This window comes from Ciona robusta, chromosome 4 (assembly GCF_009617815.1).
Source record: "Ciona robusta chromosome 4, ASM961781v2".
NCBI lineage: Eukaryota > Metazoa > Chordata > Ascidiacea > Phlebobranchia > Cionidae > Ciona > Ciona robusta.
In genome coordinates this window covers 1,204,331-1,219,936 of record NC_143238.1, presented here as the reverse complement: position 1 = coordinate 1,219,936, position 15,606 = coordinate 1,204,331, and the positions used below count along the sequence as shown (strand labels likewise).

Genomic DNA, 15,606 nt, shown 5'->3' with positions numbered 1-15,606 from the left:
GAATGTAACTTACTTTATCCTTGCGTGACCGGAAAGTAACAATCGTTATTACACGGGTTTATCGCCTCGTGCCAGCATACGAACAACCATGTATGTTACTTTGTAGATGATTATTTTTTTTGGATTTTTATGTATGGCTGACAATTTGAACAACCCATTAGTGACCGCTGGGTTGGAGCAATTGCCAATAAATGTCTTGCCCAAGGACATATACGCCCACAATGGTAGCAGCGTCGAGCCTTGAACCCATACCTCTGGGTTACAGGCAGGCGCGCTAACCACTCTGCCACGACGCCGGGTTCCCACATTCTTCCTCTACGTAATCTGCTTACCACTGACTCGAGCAACTATAACCCCCACCTATAACTACTAACCTCTAAAAATTTTCGCCAATCTATTTTATTGCGTACCGATGGTTTCTACTCTAGTGCCCTTTTTTAGTTATAGTAGGGTGGTGGAAGATGGGACACCTTTAGCACATAATATCCAAATATCTTTATCGTGTTTTAATTTAAACAATTAACTACGGTCTATGGGAGTCGTGAGGACACCGTTTAATAAATCTTTGAATGTTTTTGTAACTACCAAATTGGAAGTTAAAATAGATTAAAATTGTGTCCTATCTTACCCCACCCTACTATGTAACTGTTTCCTGACGGGGGTGTAATTCACTGCCGATTTGGACGATCCATTAGTCATTAGTGACCACTCCGCGAAAGTGTCATGCTGGAAAACACCTACCGTGACAATGATAGCGTTTCTTTTCGACCTTACAAAAAACCTTAAAAACTTTTTCTCCATGAACAATAATGTATTAACGATTAATTGCTATTGTTCATACTTTTGTACTGACAAGTTTAATCGCTGATATTTGCGCTACACATACCGAACAATACCAGTGCGTAAATTAAACGATAGTCAATATTTCTTACACTAAAGCACAAAGCCAGTGCTGTATGCAAACCTAGTTTAGTCCTCCGTAGCCTATTACTGTTTCAAACTCCAGTTACACTATAAGAGACTAGTTACGCTCGTTTGACGTCTTGACCATTATGCTTTTGATCCGCAGTTGTAATTATATCCCGAAAGTCGATTATGTCTCACGTTTCTATTGAATGGTGTCAAATAAAAACGATTACAACCGTAATGCGCAATGGTCAGAGTGGTAGAGATCTGTATATTACAACAGTTAAACCATTGCTATAGCTGGTATATTGACAATGCGAGAAATGGCTGTACCAGTGACAGTGCGCACTATCTTTAGTGACTAAACAATTAACATCAGTATAACAATACGACGAAGTAAAAAGGTCACGCTTCGACGGTTAGGTATGTTATGCCGTTAGTCTGTTCCGCTTTACTTCGTACGAAGCTTACAAGTTTCCGTACAGCTCAAGGCAACAACGCCAGAGCAACGTTTAGATGAGCCTTATTTCCGCCAGTTATCGCACGAGCTTTGACAGCAAGTACTAAATAAACCGAAGGATAAGTCAGATATACCATTCTCCATAATTGCACTTTGTAGATACGAAATCTGCATTCCAGTTTGTGCTATTAGCGTACGGCTCAGATTAACGTTTACTTTGCGGCAGTGTAGTTCATTTCAGGCTACACTCCCCCCAAAAGATCGTAAAATATTTTACATATGTTTCTCGGGCGTATTCTTACATTTTCTCTGTGAAAAGGCAAACCAGACCCGTCCGCATAGCAAGGAGAGGTTACGTTTTTACGAGACAATATATAATAAAATATAGTTCATGGAACTTCAAAGACAGGTCTTTTATAACGAAAACGTTAGACTGGCCAGGGAGAAAATAAATGTCACTCGGACAGGTTTTGTTTAGAGAAGGGAAGTGTTCTGTCTTACGTTGCTGATTTAATTTACTTATTGAGTTTCGCATTTCTCTTTTCTTTCTCATGGCAGGTCGAGGAATGTACCGGTTCTGCTAAGAAAGTAAAAGCAGAAAAAACACCTATAGCCTATTCAAAGTCATATTTTCTCTATGGACCGGAGAACGCTAGCTATTGTCTTTTTTGATTTGTAATTATAGTTGCATTTTAGAAAAAGTTAATCGTTTGACAGCGTTTTAGAATCTGTGTAAAAATGAATTATTTATTGTTCGGCTCCAAGCTGCAAGGCCATTTCTGTAGCATACTAATCGTCATACAAGGTGAAAGTTTAAGTATTTTACATTAATTATTTGCTAGGTTAATTAAGTAATTCGCCTCATGTCTAATTACGCAACATTGCTTACAGCAATCATCATACCAACGACTGTGAGTTCGTTTGCTACCGAAGGCGACTGCACATGTGAGTATCTGTATACGCCCGCATTTTTATTATGCGTAAATCAGATATTATGATCCTTACTATTTTAAGTTTACCTTTTTTCTCTTTCGCGTTACAGTTCGTATGTAACAAGTTGTATTAGGGTGGGGTAAGATGGTCTATGCTTGTTTTCTTTTCCTGTTGAGTAGTAAACAAAGAATATTTACTATAAATTATATAACTGTTTCATTACGGCCCTCAAAGGTCTTTATTAAAAACACGTTTAAAAATAATGGGATTTTATGCGGTAATGGTATTCGTCTTGTATCCCAGTAAAAAAGATTTATGATATTAGCCGTTTGATCATGTTGTCAAGACATCAAATAAATTAACAATCCTAACTACATAAGTAACGCCATGCAAAGAGGCCGAAAATTATTGGATAAACTAAAACTGTCTGTGTTCTTGTCGTAATTATATAGTGGGGTGGGGGGACATGATACCTTTAGCACTTAATATTTAAATATCATGATCGTTTTTTAAACAATTAGCAACGTTCTAAGTCGTGAGGATATAGTTTTATAATTCATTGGATGATCTTTGTTTACTACCAAATACGAATTAAGGGACAATAGCTAGAAATGATGTCCCATCTTGCCCCAGCCTACTATAATTGATACCACCAGGTACTTGGAGTGAATGGATGAATAACAACGACTTCAACCCAACCAAAGCGGATGACAATAGTTACGAACATTTAAGATATTACTACACGTTTTGTGAACGGCCAAGCAACATCGAGTGTCGGTGAGAATTTTTTTAAATGTTTCATATTCTGTGCAAACACCATTTGCCTGAGATATCATTCACAATTAGAATAGATTTCATCATTCAGTTTTGTATTTTATAATGAAATCTAGATTTCTAAATGTAATGGAACATTTTGTTATATAGTAGGATGGGGGAAGATAGGACACATTTTCTTTCTATTTTCTCGTCCTATTTGGTAGTAAACATACAACATTCAAAGAATCAGAAAACCGTATGCTCGCGATTTTCATAGACCGTTGTTAATTGTTTAAAACACGATTAGGATAATTTGATATTATTTGGTAAAGGTGTCCTATCTTCCCTCACCCTACTATATTTTAATATAATGTATTTTGTTTATATTTCGTTGCCCACGATTTCTTGATTCAAATAGCATTCGTATTGGATGTGATTGAAAAAGACTCTTAACGGTAGTTACCCCAACCCAATGAACAATATTTGATTGAACGAAATAACAGTCATACAGAAAAGTATTCACCCATAAACATGCTACTTGGGTATAACGTGTAAAGCGAGTACAAGATATATGAACTCATCGCATATTGATACGCAAAATAACCCCCGAGTTATAACTCTTACTTAAACCGCTACGCGAGAATAAATAAATCGCATAAGTCAGTTTGAATGAAATAATGGGAAAAAAATTTAAATTGTTTTTGGGGGGATCTTTAAATTCTTTTGTTTAGAAAGGTACATATTCCCAAAATGTTCTCTGTTTATATATTGTTGCTGCGATTTCTTGATTCCTATCTTCGACTGTATATCAACATTTCTTCTTGGTTAGGCCAATTTTCTTTATAAGCGTATCTTCCAAACATTGCTCGAAGCGAATACGAAGCAATCAAAGCAGTTTGCTTGAACCCAGCGTTGGCTAAATTATGGATATATCAAATTACCATTGATTGAACTTAACTCACGAGGCCTATAATGCGACCATGCGGTTAGACCAAAACTTGTTATAGGAAAGAAACGATTTTTGCCTTTTCGTATAAAACAGTTTTTAGGAAAATAAAATGTAATAAAACAGTTTAGGAAAATAAAACGTAATAAAACTCAATTTTTAATTTTTGCGCGTTTGGTATTTCATCTTCTTTTCGTTTTAAGAGTATTGCACTTTATATTACCAATATTGAATCTATATTTTATATTTATAACAGGAGCACTGACAATCCAACAATACCTTTTAATTTACTGCAACAACAAGATGTCGATTGTAATGTTGATATCGGTCTGGTTTGCGTCTCACGACCTTTTAATCCACATCTGGAAGAACAGGCCAGGCCGTTTTATTGCATGGATTATGAAATTCGTGTTCAATGCTGTGTGTGTGTTCAGGTAGATCTGACATGTCCGCGATTTGCATATACGTTTTACTTCTGCCGGGTTATCAAATTTGTTTAAGAACTATGCGTTTTAATGTGGAACATATACCATATAGTAGGGTGGGGGGGAACGGGACACTTTTAGCACATTATATCCAAATATCCTAATCGTGTTTTAAACAATTACGGTTTTGTAATTTTTTAAATGTTCTTTGTTTACCACCAACTGAGACGAGAAAATACAACGCAAAAGTGTCCCATCTCCCCCACCCTATTATTCCTTTAATTATTTCTTCAGTTATACTGTTACAGTAACGGAGGTGGACAAACTATAGTATAACATATGTTATTGCATTTTATTCTTGTGATAAACAAACATTTGGCAAATTTATGCTACAACCAAAAATGCAGCAAATTATTTTTAAAAACATTCTAAATAATCGATACAACATATGCCAAATATATTTATTCTAATTGACCTTAATTTAACCAATTGATCAATTTTAATGCAATATAGAATCTCACTGAGTATTTAATTCATTTTCACAATATGAAGGTAACACAACCAATCACTACTACCACGACTATAGTTGCCCCAACATCCACAACGAGTACCAAGTTGATCCCTGTTACTCCCCCAACCACTGCAGCAGTGACCCCCAACGGAAATCAGGTCGGATGCGACAATGGCGAAAAAACAGCAACGACGACTGGCGTACCTGATCCTGGTATGTGTTGGGTGTGTTTACAGCAGGTTTATTTAGAATTTGTAAATATTATGTTTTTTTTATATATAGTAGGGTGCGGAAGATGGAACACTTTATCTTTCTGTTTTCTCGTCACATCTGGTAGTAAACAAAGAATTATAAGACCGTATCCTCACGACTCATATAGACCTTTGTTTATTGTTTAAAACATGATTAGGATATTTGGATATTCGCTGTCCCATCTTTCCCCACCCTACTATATTGTTTGTACTTGACAGCAAAAACAATATCCATTAAAAGTACGTACGTGCTAACTTGTAGGATGTATGGTAAATGGCGTATTCATGGCGCCCTCTATAATTCATGGCGCCCCCGTTATAGAGGGCGCCATGGGCGTATTTAACGATATATAATGTACAGAATAACTCTCGGGTTGTAATTCCTACTTAAACTGCTACGCAAGAATAAATAAATCACATAAGCCGGATTGAATGAAAGTATGAGAAAAGTAGTCTGAAACTTAAAATTGTTTTGTTGATAAAGGTACAGATTCACAAGATGGAATTCCGTTGTCGATTATAATCGTGATAATAATCTGCATCGTTTTATTGTTGGGTGGCATCGGATGTTTCATTGTTTCAAAAGGACTTTGTCGGAAGATAAGAGAAAAAGAACAAAATAACGTTCACGTAAACGTACAGGTAAAACATATGAACACGATCTGTTGCGTGATTCAGCATTTTTCTATTTTATAATGTACAAAGCACCTTATCTGTTAGCCACTATAGCGACCTTTTTACCTCTCGAAACGGAACACGCAGTAGAAAAGTTGTCTAAACGTAAATGCTTTTTGTATCCACGTGTCAAGATAAAGTTGCAAACTAGTATGTTCTTCAAACATTTTGATCTGTTCGCTGCTGGTTACGAATCCCTCAACTAACCTAATGAATTCTATCTATAGGAGATGTATGAGTTCCAACGTCCTATAACCATGGAAGAAATTGATGCCGCGAGCTCTTACAGTTCTTCGTCTTCGTGTAGATCGATATCATCTAGTGAGAGAAGTTATCAAGCACAAAGAGAAAACGATTTCGAAAACGGAAAACTTGAATTTGTTCCATTACAGCACCACCACCCTGATGTGATTGCCTCGTCAGGTTATGACCAATCGCCTCCGTTGTATGGAAAACCAGGCGAGCGACGGTGGCTGCCTGATGAACATGAGTTGAGTCTTGAAAAACAAGCGGCAAAGGCTGGAAAAAAGTCGAGGTTTAATCCAAGGTCATTCTCGCCTGTACATAAAAGTATTCCGTACATGGATGACGCATCTGGAGTTTAAAAATAGAATCTTGTTAATTAAAGAGTTGTTTGAGGTATTAACACAAGTAATCAGGCTCGCCGTCGAAGTATGGACATAATATATACTGATGGTGTGACATCAGTATATGCTATGGTATATGGAAGAGTACGAAACACGTTGATGCTGCCTGAGATGTACTAAGGAATGCGTAGAACACCAGGGACTAACATAGAACTTAATATTGTCTGTGGCTGTGGGGTAAGACGGGACACCTTTAACACGTAATATCCCAATATCCTGATCGTGTTTTAAACAATTAACAACTATTGGAGTCGTGAGGATACGATTTTATATTTCTTTGAATGTTTTTTGTTTACTACCAAATGCGAAAAGAAGTTTGAATGAAAAAGTATCTTATCTTACCCCACCGTTAATATATAGTAGGGTGGGGGAAGATGGGACACCTTTTCAATCTACTTTCTCCTCCAATTTGGTAGTAAACAAACATTCAACGATTTTTTTTATAAAACTGTATCCTCACGGCTCCCATAGACCGTTGTTAATTGTTTAAAACACGATCAGAATATTTGGTTATTATGTACCAAAGGTGTCCCATCTTCCCCTACCCTACTATACTACATTTTTATTAAAATTGTACAATTTATTATTGTTAAATAAATCGTAATATTAACGATGTGTTCTTCATGCTGTAATAGAAAATGTTATGTTAAAAATGTTAACGAAATTTGTATAAACGACTGCATTATGCTAACAGCGAATACATTTTATTCAAATGGAACTTAGTTTTTGTTAAATCGCCAAACATTTTGTTTTTTTAGTATTAATAATATAAGTAGAAAACCCGTATTGTACCAAATATTTTATCATACCAATGGTACATCACTCTTCACACTCATATACAGTACGGATATGAATCATCGAAATTAGGATCGAAACATATCTTTCCCCGGTAACTATAGTTGTGACTCAAATTGTCAACCAATATGACGGTTAATATACTAAGATGGCAAAAGATAGGACAAATTTTTATTCTCTTTTCTCGTCACATTTGGTAGTAAACAAAGAACATTCAAAGAATTATATACGGTATCCTCACGACTCCCATAGACCGTTGTTAATTATTAAAAAAAAAAACGATTAGGATGTTTCGATATTGTGTGCTAAAGATGTCCCATCTCCCCCCCATGGTACTATATGTTACAGTATTACACTATACTTGCCTTAGCTGTATCTAATAGCAATTGATTACTTCAGAAATAGAAGGTCGACACGTTTAATACAAGTTATCTAAACACACAATAAAGGCGGAGGTAAGTGAGCTTTTATTAATAAATTGAATCCCAGTAAAACTGACACAAAATATTCCACAGTCGAACTCTCTCTTACAATGTAAGACATTAAATAAGCACTCTACGGTAGGTTGCACAATGCTAGGTGTAACGTACGACACAATTTAACGTAAGATTATCTTCATTGGTAACAACACAAGACTATTTGAATGAATCTTTAAAATTCGAAAAGGCACAACAGGTTAAATTAAAAGTTCAAAGGCTTTGCCGGTGGCAGTTATTTCTTGGGGATTTGGAAAATTAGTTGTCAGGCACTTATATTTGTTGCAGGCGGTAGAATTTAATTTAAAATGTCGTTTCAGTTTAATTAGCAAGTTTCCATAAAAAGTAAAAAAGAAAGTATGTGCACCTTTATCGTATGGAAATGTATGGCTATGCATACTTATAGCGGTGTGACCCATTCAGTGAAAACTATAGATAGTTATAATGAGTCAAGATTAAAGATTGTCAAGGAAGCTCGTTTTAAACGCTGAAACACACAGTATATACACGGTATACGACAAAGGTCAAAGAAACACCTTTAAACAGCACAGCTGTGCTATTTTAGTGAAATCAGAAATGAACGTTCCGGGTAAAATGTGTTGCACAACAACACGCAAGACGTTATAGATGTTTGAAAGTATGAGCTTCGAAGCACTATAGATACCATACACACTTGAAGTCTAGTATTAACAAAATTAAAGCACCCAGAACAGTTATAGATCGACCACTATTTGTTGCAAGTCGTTTATATCTTGGCACGTAATTTTAACTGATAGTTGTCCCGTTAAAGTGGTTTCAAACTAGCAAAGAAAATGTTAAGGTCCATTATAAGCGTTTCCATATAGCAGAACTTTATATATGGGGTCAAAGTGTAAAAACGGATACGCAAACCAGGTGTTTTGCATAATAACAAAAAAACAGCACATACTACGAAGCAACATCGTTGCCAGCGGTGTCTCAATTTCCCATATAAATTAAACAAACACTTGACTGATGCGCAGCTAAGAAGTGAAGCCACCACCAATTTTCAATTCTTGTACATCGCCGTGTCCAGGCAAATATGAACTTTTCAAAGTTAAGCATTAGAAATTTACCCACTTCATTTGATTTCTAGTTATAGAAGGAAGTAGGTGGCAAAGGTTGATTAGAGTGTGGGCTGGCAAGAGTCGGTACAGCAGGATACGCTGGCATATCTGGATGCCACGAATACTGTCCTGGACTGGCGGCCGGGTGTCCTGGATACGAAGGGGAACGGGCAGGCGGAGACGGAATGTAGGCATGTTTTTGTCCATGGTAGGGCGGCGCTGGATGTGGCATCGGTGGATAGGCATGGCCAGGTGCTTGGAAATGCATTTCATGTCTGTAGATCGGGTGTTTAAAGTCGCCGCCGAATGAGTAGGACGATTGGTCCGGTTGTGGCTGCAGTGAAGCTGCTAGACCTTGAAAGTCGAACTTGTAAGCGTATCTCTTTCCATGAACTTTTGTCATGATATTCTTGTCATAATAGTACCTGCAAACGATATGTTAATATATAAAAGGTATTCCTCAGTTTGCACATAAGAAATGTTTTTAAACAGTTCTTGACATACCTTAGAGCTCTGCTCAACTTGTCATAATTCATATTTGGTTTGCTCTTTCTTTCTCCCCAACGCCGTGCTACGTCATCAGGGTCCACCATTTTGAATTCTCCGTTTGTTCCCTCCCACGTAATGCACACAGCGTTTGCAGGGTCGCTAAGCAGTTCTAGAAGAAACTGCCAAAGCTGAATCTGGCCACTGCCAGGATTGCAAAGTCTTGCACTGGTCGGTCCGAAAAGTTGATACGGATCTATATTGGGAGACGTAACGGGCACTGCGTTTCTTGGGCCTGGAAATAAAGAAGAAAAAAACAGTTATAGATCAGCTTTGACGTTCTTTTTTTGCGGTGGGTTTAGCATGCTCGTTGTCATGTTTGCAGTTTTAAACTGTATAAAACTGGTTGTATAAAAGCAGATAAAACATGTCTATTAAATCACGACTAATTATTTTCAGTATAAAGTTATTTGTACTATCAGCACTCAATCAGTATGTAAATATGGAAGCCATGCAGTCATTGAGAAAAGCAATTAGGCACGCGTCTGCCAACTTATAGCGCAATGCGTGACACACACACGCGGGAATAGGTCAGAATATTGTAATAGTTGCAATCTTAACGAATTAAAAACAACAGTTTTGGTCGAAAATCACTCACCTTTTGTTTCGGTTGGTTGTCCTGAATAATTGGAAGGTATGTATCTGCTGCCGTGTCTTGCGGCAGTTGGGTTCACGTCTGGACATGCAGGATCATTATAGAAGCTGTTTCTAGCTGTACGGATTGGTGGGATTGGTTCACCAGTGTAGGGGTAGACGCCATCTTGAATAATGTGTTCCACGTCATCGGAACTGAGGTTGGGCAAAGGTCCAGTATGACCTAGAATAAAGATTGCAATATATAAGACACGAAATTTCGCCACAGTTGTGTTTTTAAACGGTATTAAAAAGCGGACCCTTACGTCTCAAGTAATTCAAATGACTCATGAACACGTCAGCATTTTTCGCGCTGGTTATTCGGTGGAAATGCTCCTTTGTCATCTCACATAATGCTCGCCCGTTGATATTGCTGAATGAGGAACGATCGACGTCACTTAGATTGTACTCCGTAATCGTCCATTCGACCCATTCTTGTACGTGCTCCTCCGTCCAAACTAGCGGATCTATAATAATGACTTACAATTAGGTTCATTATTTCACTTGACTAAGGATGTTTTCCGCTATTAGTTGTATTTATTTTTTCACCGCTTGCTCGACCTACTGTAACAATTTTGGAGAACTTGTGATCATGAATATATGTAACAACCCCTATTGTTATTAGTAGTTAAGGTAAACTAATATAATCTTGTATGAATAGTTTTTAAATGTGAATAAGGTACCTGCTGGTACAATAACTCGTTTAGTTTCTGCTTCCCCGTTTCCTTGTTGTGAGTTTGGTTCGGTCACATTTGGTGTACCGGTTAATCCCCTTTGTTGATATGATACGTTCGATTCTAGAGAGGGTGTCTGGCGCCTCCGGCCAGCGAAATTGCCGTCAAAGTCGTAGTTGGCGTCAGGTATCTGGTAGCCGTGGTGTTGAGGGTGATTTGGGTCAACGTGCTCGGATGATGGGCTGTTGTTGGAGTTGCCTTGTCTTTCAGGTGGACTTGGAACATGGTTGTAATGTGGGGAGTTGGAAGGGTAATTGTGGTGTGGGTAGCTGCTGTGTTGGTAGGCAGGTTTGAACGCAGAACCCATCGATTGGTAATTTGAAAACGAACTCGATCGAACAACTTTAGAAAGTTGTGGTTGTCCAACTCGGACTGGGGCGCTCGTTGTCGCCAGGTTGCTCGTCTGTTTTTGAGCGTCACATGTTGGAATACTGGGTGAAGTACGCAGGTATGAAGATGCGGTTCTGTTTTCGTTTGCCCTAGCTTCCGCAACTGGTGGACTAAAATCTGGTGGCGGTGGTTGAGACCGTGGATTGCTGCAGTTTATTTGTATTTCTGAAGAAGGTGGCAGTGCTGGATCAGCCTCAGCGCTATTAAGAAACGAAGAGATTGCGTGATCTTCAACAAAGTCTTCACCAGGACTGGTGAACGCACCGTGTTGAGTCATTCCGAAGTCGGTTTGACCGTTGTGATTTTCGTTCAGATTTGGGGTGTGCTTGCCGTTGTGGGTAGCACCTGATGCAAGGCAAGGATCCGGGTTGCTGCGGATGAACGATGTGGGACTGTCTTGTCTCTTTCCGTTGTACATGTGATAACGGAGGTCGGCTGCTTGCTCCCCTGATGTGCTCAAGTCGAAAGCACCGTTCACCACCTCCCCGATGGCCCCTGGTTCTTGCTTGATTTCGTTGGTCAGTGATTCTGCAAGGTCAGTTACGTTTCGCCGGGACTTGACAGAGAAATCCTCTGGGACTGAGTTAACGCTGTTAAGGTGGCACAAAGTGTTATAGCAGAAATAAACTTAATAAGTATAGTAATATAGGTAAAACTGGATACTGGTAGCACCCAAAACCCGTAGTGATGAACTTAATGGGTATGATAATATATGGGGTAAAACGGGTTACTAAAATTCGTGTTTCTTGATCGTGTTTTTAACAATTACAACCACGCTCTTTTATATAGTCGTTGGTTTATGGGTAAATAATTATGTAAATATTGTTTTTTTTTCGCCAAATGGAAAGAAGGTACAGAATAAACTCATGTCCCAACTTACCCCACCCTACAGTATATTTAAACGAATAGGATTTTTTACTTAAACGTTTGTATGTTAGTGGTCGTGTATAATATGTATGTACCTGCTCAACATATTCCTGGGGTCGCTTCAGGACCCAAAGTATGCAACGTGTTTTCTCGTGTATTGGTGGTCGCCTTCTGTGAAACAATCAATCGTTACGGAAGAAATTTGTTAAATAAAAGGATTAACATTTTAGTGCATTAGTACTGCTATGCAGGTGCAACGTTGCCAAGTGTTAGTTGTTGATAAAGTGCTGGTTACTGTCGGAAATGTTGTCGCGTGGAACAAAGCCAAACTGTTTTCGCCCAAAAAATACTGCATTAATTTTTCTGCGATATGACACCTATGATCGTGTCACGGTCTGCCATGCAGCGGGAGGAGCAATACGGCGGGAGAGGAGCAATCAAAGAGAACAAAAAGGGGTAGCGCGAAAACGGGGAGAGAGATGAGAGCAACATACTGTGAGAAGATTGTTCGCGGTTATTCAGGAAGTGACGTGTTTCCTGCATCGCAGTACAGCCAGACTGGCAACAGAGTGAGCTGCTGGTCGGCTTAGCGCACGCGCGTATTATATTTGATACGGCATGTTCTACTCCTATATTAAATATAACGCACCAGTGCATGCATGTAACGTTGCCACATTACCGACAAAGTAATTAAACATCCGCATTTTGTTGTTCCATTTAACTTACCAAATAAAATGCCAATGATACAAATTGACACACGCGAGTGCAAAACGCATTAAATGGCTTCTGAAACGTTCTTATATAATAAACCACCGTCACAACTAAGTCACGCATTCATCCTATAGAGTTTTAAGAGTCAGTGCTGGCATTTAAAGTTGTATAAATAACTTCCACTCATTCCATTATAACATCGCATAGCCTCCGCTTTTTATAGTAACATACGCATGTTTATGCTTTTAGTTTTCGTTACTGTGACCGATCGGAAAAGACAAAATAAATTTCCTTCATTTTTCGTCACAATCTAATCCAATGCGGAGAGCAAGTCCCTAATTATTTGTACCATCACGCTTAAGTCGAATGCAACTTCCCTGCCTCCAAGCCCACAAGCATACACGTGTAATCATTTTTAGTAAATTTTATTTTAAGGCAAGACACAATAACATGCTTCGTCTACCCGCTGAGTCAGATAGGCAATGTTTTGGCTCTTTGAAGTGCTGGTAAATCCGACTTTAATCGGAAAGACTGGATTTCCGAGTGTCGAAACAGCGCATGCATAGGCGTAAGTAAGTCAATATTGTGTTTGTTCGAATGTTACTATGAGCGAAATGTGGAAATTGTTGGCGTTTCCTTTATTTTCCTGATGAGCAGAAGCGGTGGACTTTTAATTCAAAATCAATCAAATTATCGTTTCGGATCGTTGATACCTAATCTATGAAAATATTCTTGAGAAAATTTATAAAAAAACGAATTTACCCCCCTCCCTCCCCCAAGAAAAAAAATAATCTAACACCTATATAACCTACAATCCTACATGCATGTAAGATAAGATCATTATAACATGAAAAACTTTAAGTTTTTAAGAAACTTAACGCTTCGAATTCCCTTGTACTGTGGGTAAATTCAAAATGAAGTTTCCTGGTGTAAATTAAAACACGTTTGTCCAACGCGTATGTTCGGGTCTCCTACACAAGCCATCGGTCATATTTCTCGCTAGCGTATTTCAGGAAATATCCATTTTCGTGCAGCACCACGTCGTGAATAGAACAACAAGTTGTTGTATGTGCAAGAGTAACTTATCTCTTGCTTTACAACTTCGCACTTTTTCGCGCGAAATTTTTATTTTATTTTAAAGTCGAAATGTCCAATAAATGTTTAATAAATATGTATAGTAGGGAGGGGGAAGGTGGGAGACCTTTAGTTCATGTTATTCAAATATCCCTCGTGTTTTAAACAATTAATAACGGTCTATGGCAGTCCCGAGAATACAGCTTTATAATACTTTAAATGTTCTTTATTTACTACCAAATGCGACAAGAAAATAGAGTTAAAAGGTGTCCCATCTTCCCCTACCCTTCATATTTTTTGGGGAACTTTTCTTTAATGTGTTTTTTTTTTCTAATACTTAAAAAAATCCACACACATATACAAGTGAATAAAACATATAAGAATAAAGACGAACACAAAATTTAACTTAATCGCCAACTTAATTACGGAAGCTGCAATAATTTCCTGCCCTTTGTGTAAAAACTGCATTGAATAAAGTTGCCACGGTTTAAAATCTATATGGGAACCAACACTTTATATTAGAATAGGTTCTGACTCTACAGTACTGTGGGTTAAGATGGGACACTTGTAGCACATAATATACAAGTATCTTGATCGTGTTTTATACAATGAACAACGGTCCGTGAGAGTCGTGAGGATACGGTTTTATAAATATTTGAATGTTCTTTCTTTACTACCAAATGAAACGAGAAAATAGAATGAATGTCCCATCTTCTCCCACCCTACTATATATACACTTATACATCGTAGGCGTTAAGAGCTAATGAGCTAACCCTGGCCTAAATCTTTGGACCCTACCATGCCTCGACGCAAGAACTCGCCAATATAGATTTTTAAAATATATTTATCAACTTACATTTTTTTAAAACACAACAAACAGCAAACTAAATGCTGCAACATAGTTTTATAATCATAGCTTACGATGGGCAAATGTACGGAAATAACAAAAATTACCTCGTAAGCTTCCTGCCTTGTAGTAGGAAGTTAGATTAGCTGTAGAGGCTTGATCACCGTCTTCCCTCTCGTGTTCCTACCCGGAAGAGAATAAACTGTTCGGTTTTTATACTATAGCAAGCTGTAACTATGATTCCTCAATTTTTTTAACTCCGACCTGCAGATAGAAAAACTGATATGATCGACACTGACCCATGTCCTAATGTAAAAAGTGAAACAGTATAAAAAAACAAGCTGTGGCTCGCGCATTATACGTTCAATGACGCACGAACCCGGGTCGAGACTCAGCTCTGTTCGCTGTGTGACTAGTTCTCCTAATCCATCGAACATATTGCGGCACTGCAACGTACACGCACTAATCCTCGTTGCAGAACATTGGCCAGGAATAAACGGTATGAAAGATACGCAAGTTACAAACTAGATAAACTGAATAAAGTGATGAGGCGCAGAAAACGCCATTTTCTCCGTATTAATAAATATAGATTGGTATTTGATGGCCTATCATGTTATCGTGCAGCAAGCCAACCAGAGAAAATGCCACGAACACAAAATGGCGCAGGCAATATATTTTCTCTTATAAGAATAAAAGGCAAACAAATAAAAAAAATACATTTGAGCAAAAGCGCAACAAGTTATAAGTCTGTTGTGTATAATTATGTAAATATATTTGGTAAATTTACAAACTAAAAAATAAAGTATTATTTTACTCCTTTTGTTACTGTTTTTATAACACCAGTCTATAACTTAAACGTAAAAAGTTGCCCTTTAAAATTTTTAGGGGTTAAGTTATAGACTAGTTATACATTAATAAACGGATGCTCATTTGCATAA

At 37.9% G+C, this 15,606-nt stretch overlaps 2 protein-coding genes across 4 annotated transcripts; one reads left to right on the top strand and one right to left on the bottom strand.

Moving 5' to 3' along the window:
- Window positions 1–1,432: 1,432 nt before the first annotated feature.
- On the top strand, window positions 1,433–7,392 carry LOC149736364 (uncharacterized). The gene is made up of 7 exons (XM_089877427.1): window positions 1,433–2,171; window positions 2,258–2,311; window positions 2,956–3,076; window positions 4,258–4,435; window positions 4,979–5,150; window positions 5,673–5,830; window positions 6,091–7,392. The coding sequence occupies exons 1-7, from the start codon at window positions 2,105–2,107 to the stop codon at window positions 6,466–6,468; spliced, it is 1,128 nt and encodes a 375-aa protein (XP_089733553.1). The 5' UTR covers window positions 1,433–2,104; the 3' UTR covers window positions 6,469–7,392.
- A 362-nt stretch (window positions 7,393–7,754) lies between these two features.
- On the bottom strand, window positions 7,755–15,008 carry LOC149736363 (uncharacterized). Of its 3 annotated transcripts, XM_089877421.1 has the most exons (8): window positions 14,776–15,008; window positions 12,763–13,465; window positions 12,132–12,207; window positions 10,729–11,759; window positions 10,312–10,512; window positions 10,011–10,229; window positions 9,371–9,647; window positions 7,755–9,291 (listed from the first exon to the last, which is right to left on the bottom strand). In XM_089877421.1, the coding sequence occupies exons 3-8, from the start codon at window positions 12,140–12,142 to the stop codon at window positions 8,892–8,894; spliced, it is 2,139 nt and encodes a 712-aa protein (XP_089733547.1). In that variant the 5' UTR covers window positions 12,143–12,207; window positions 12,763–13,465; window positions 14,776–15,008; the 3' UTR covers window positions 7,755–8,891. The 3 variants fall into 3 exon arrangements, with proteins under 3 accessions (XP_089733547.1, XP_089733546.1, XP_089733545.1); XM_089877420.1 differs by lacking the exon at window positions 12,763–13,465 and having other exon boundaries at window positions 12,132–12,204; XM_089877419.1 differs by lacking the exon at window positions 12,763–13,465 and having other exon boundaries at window positions 14,776–15,007.
- Window positions 15,009–15,606: the final 598 nt, after the last annotated feature.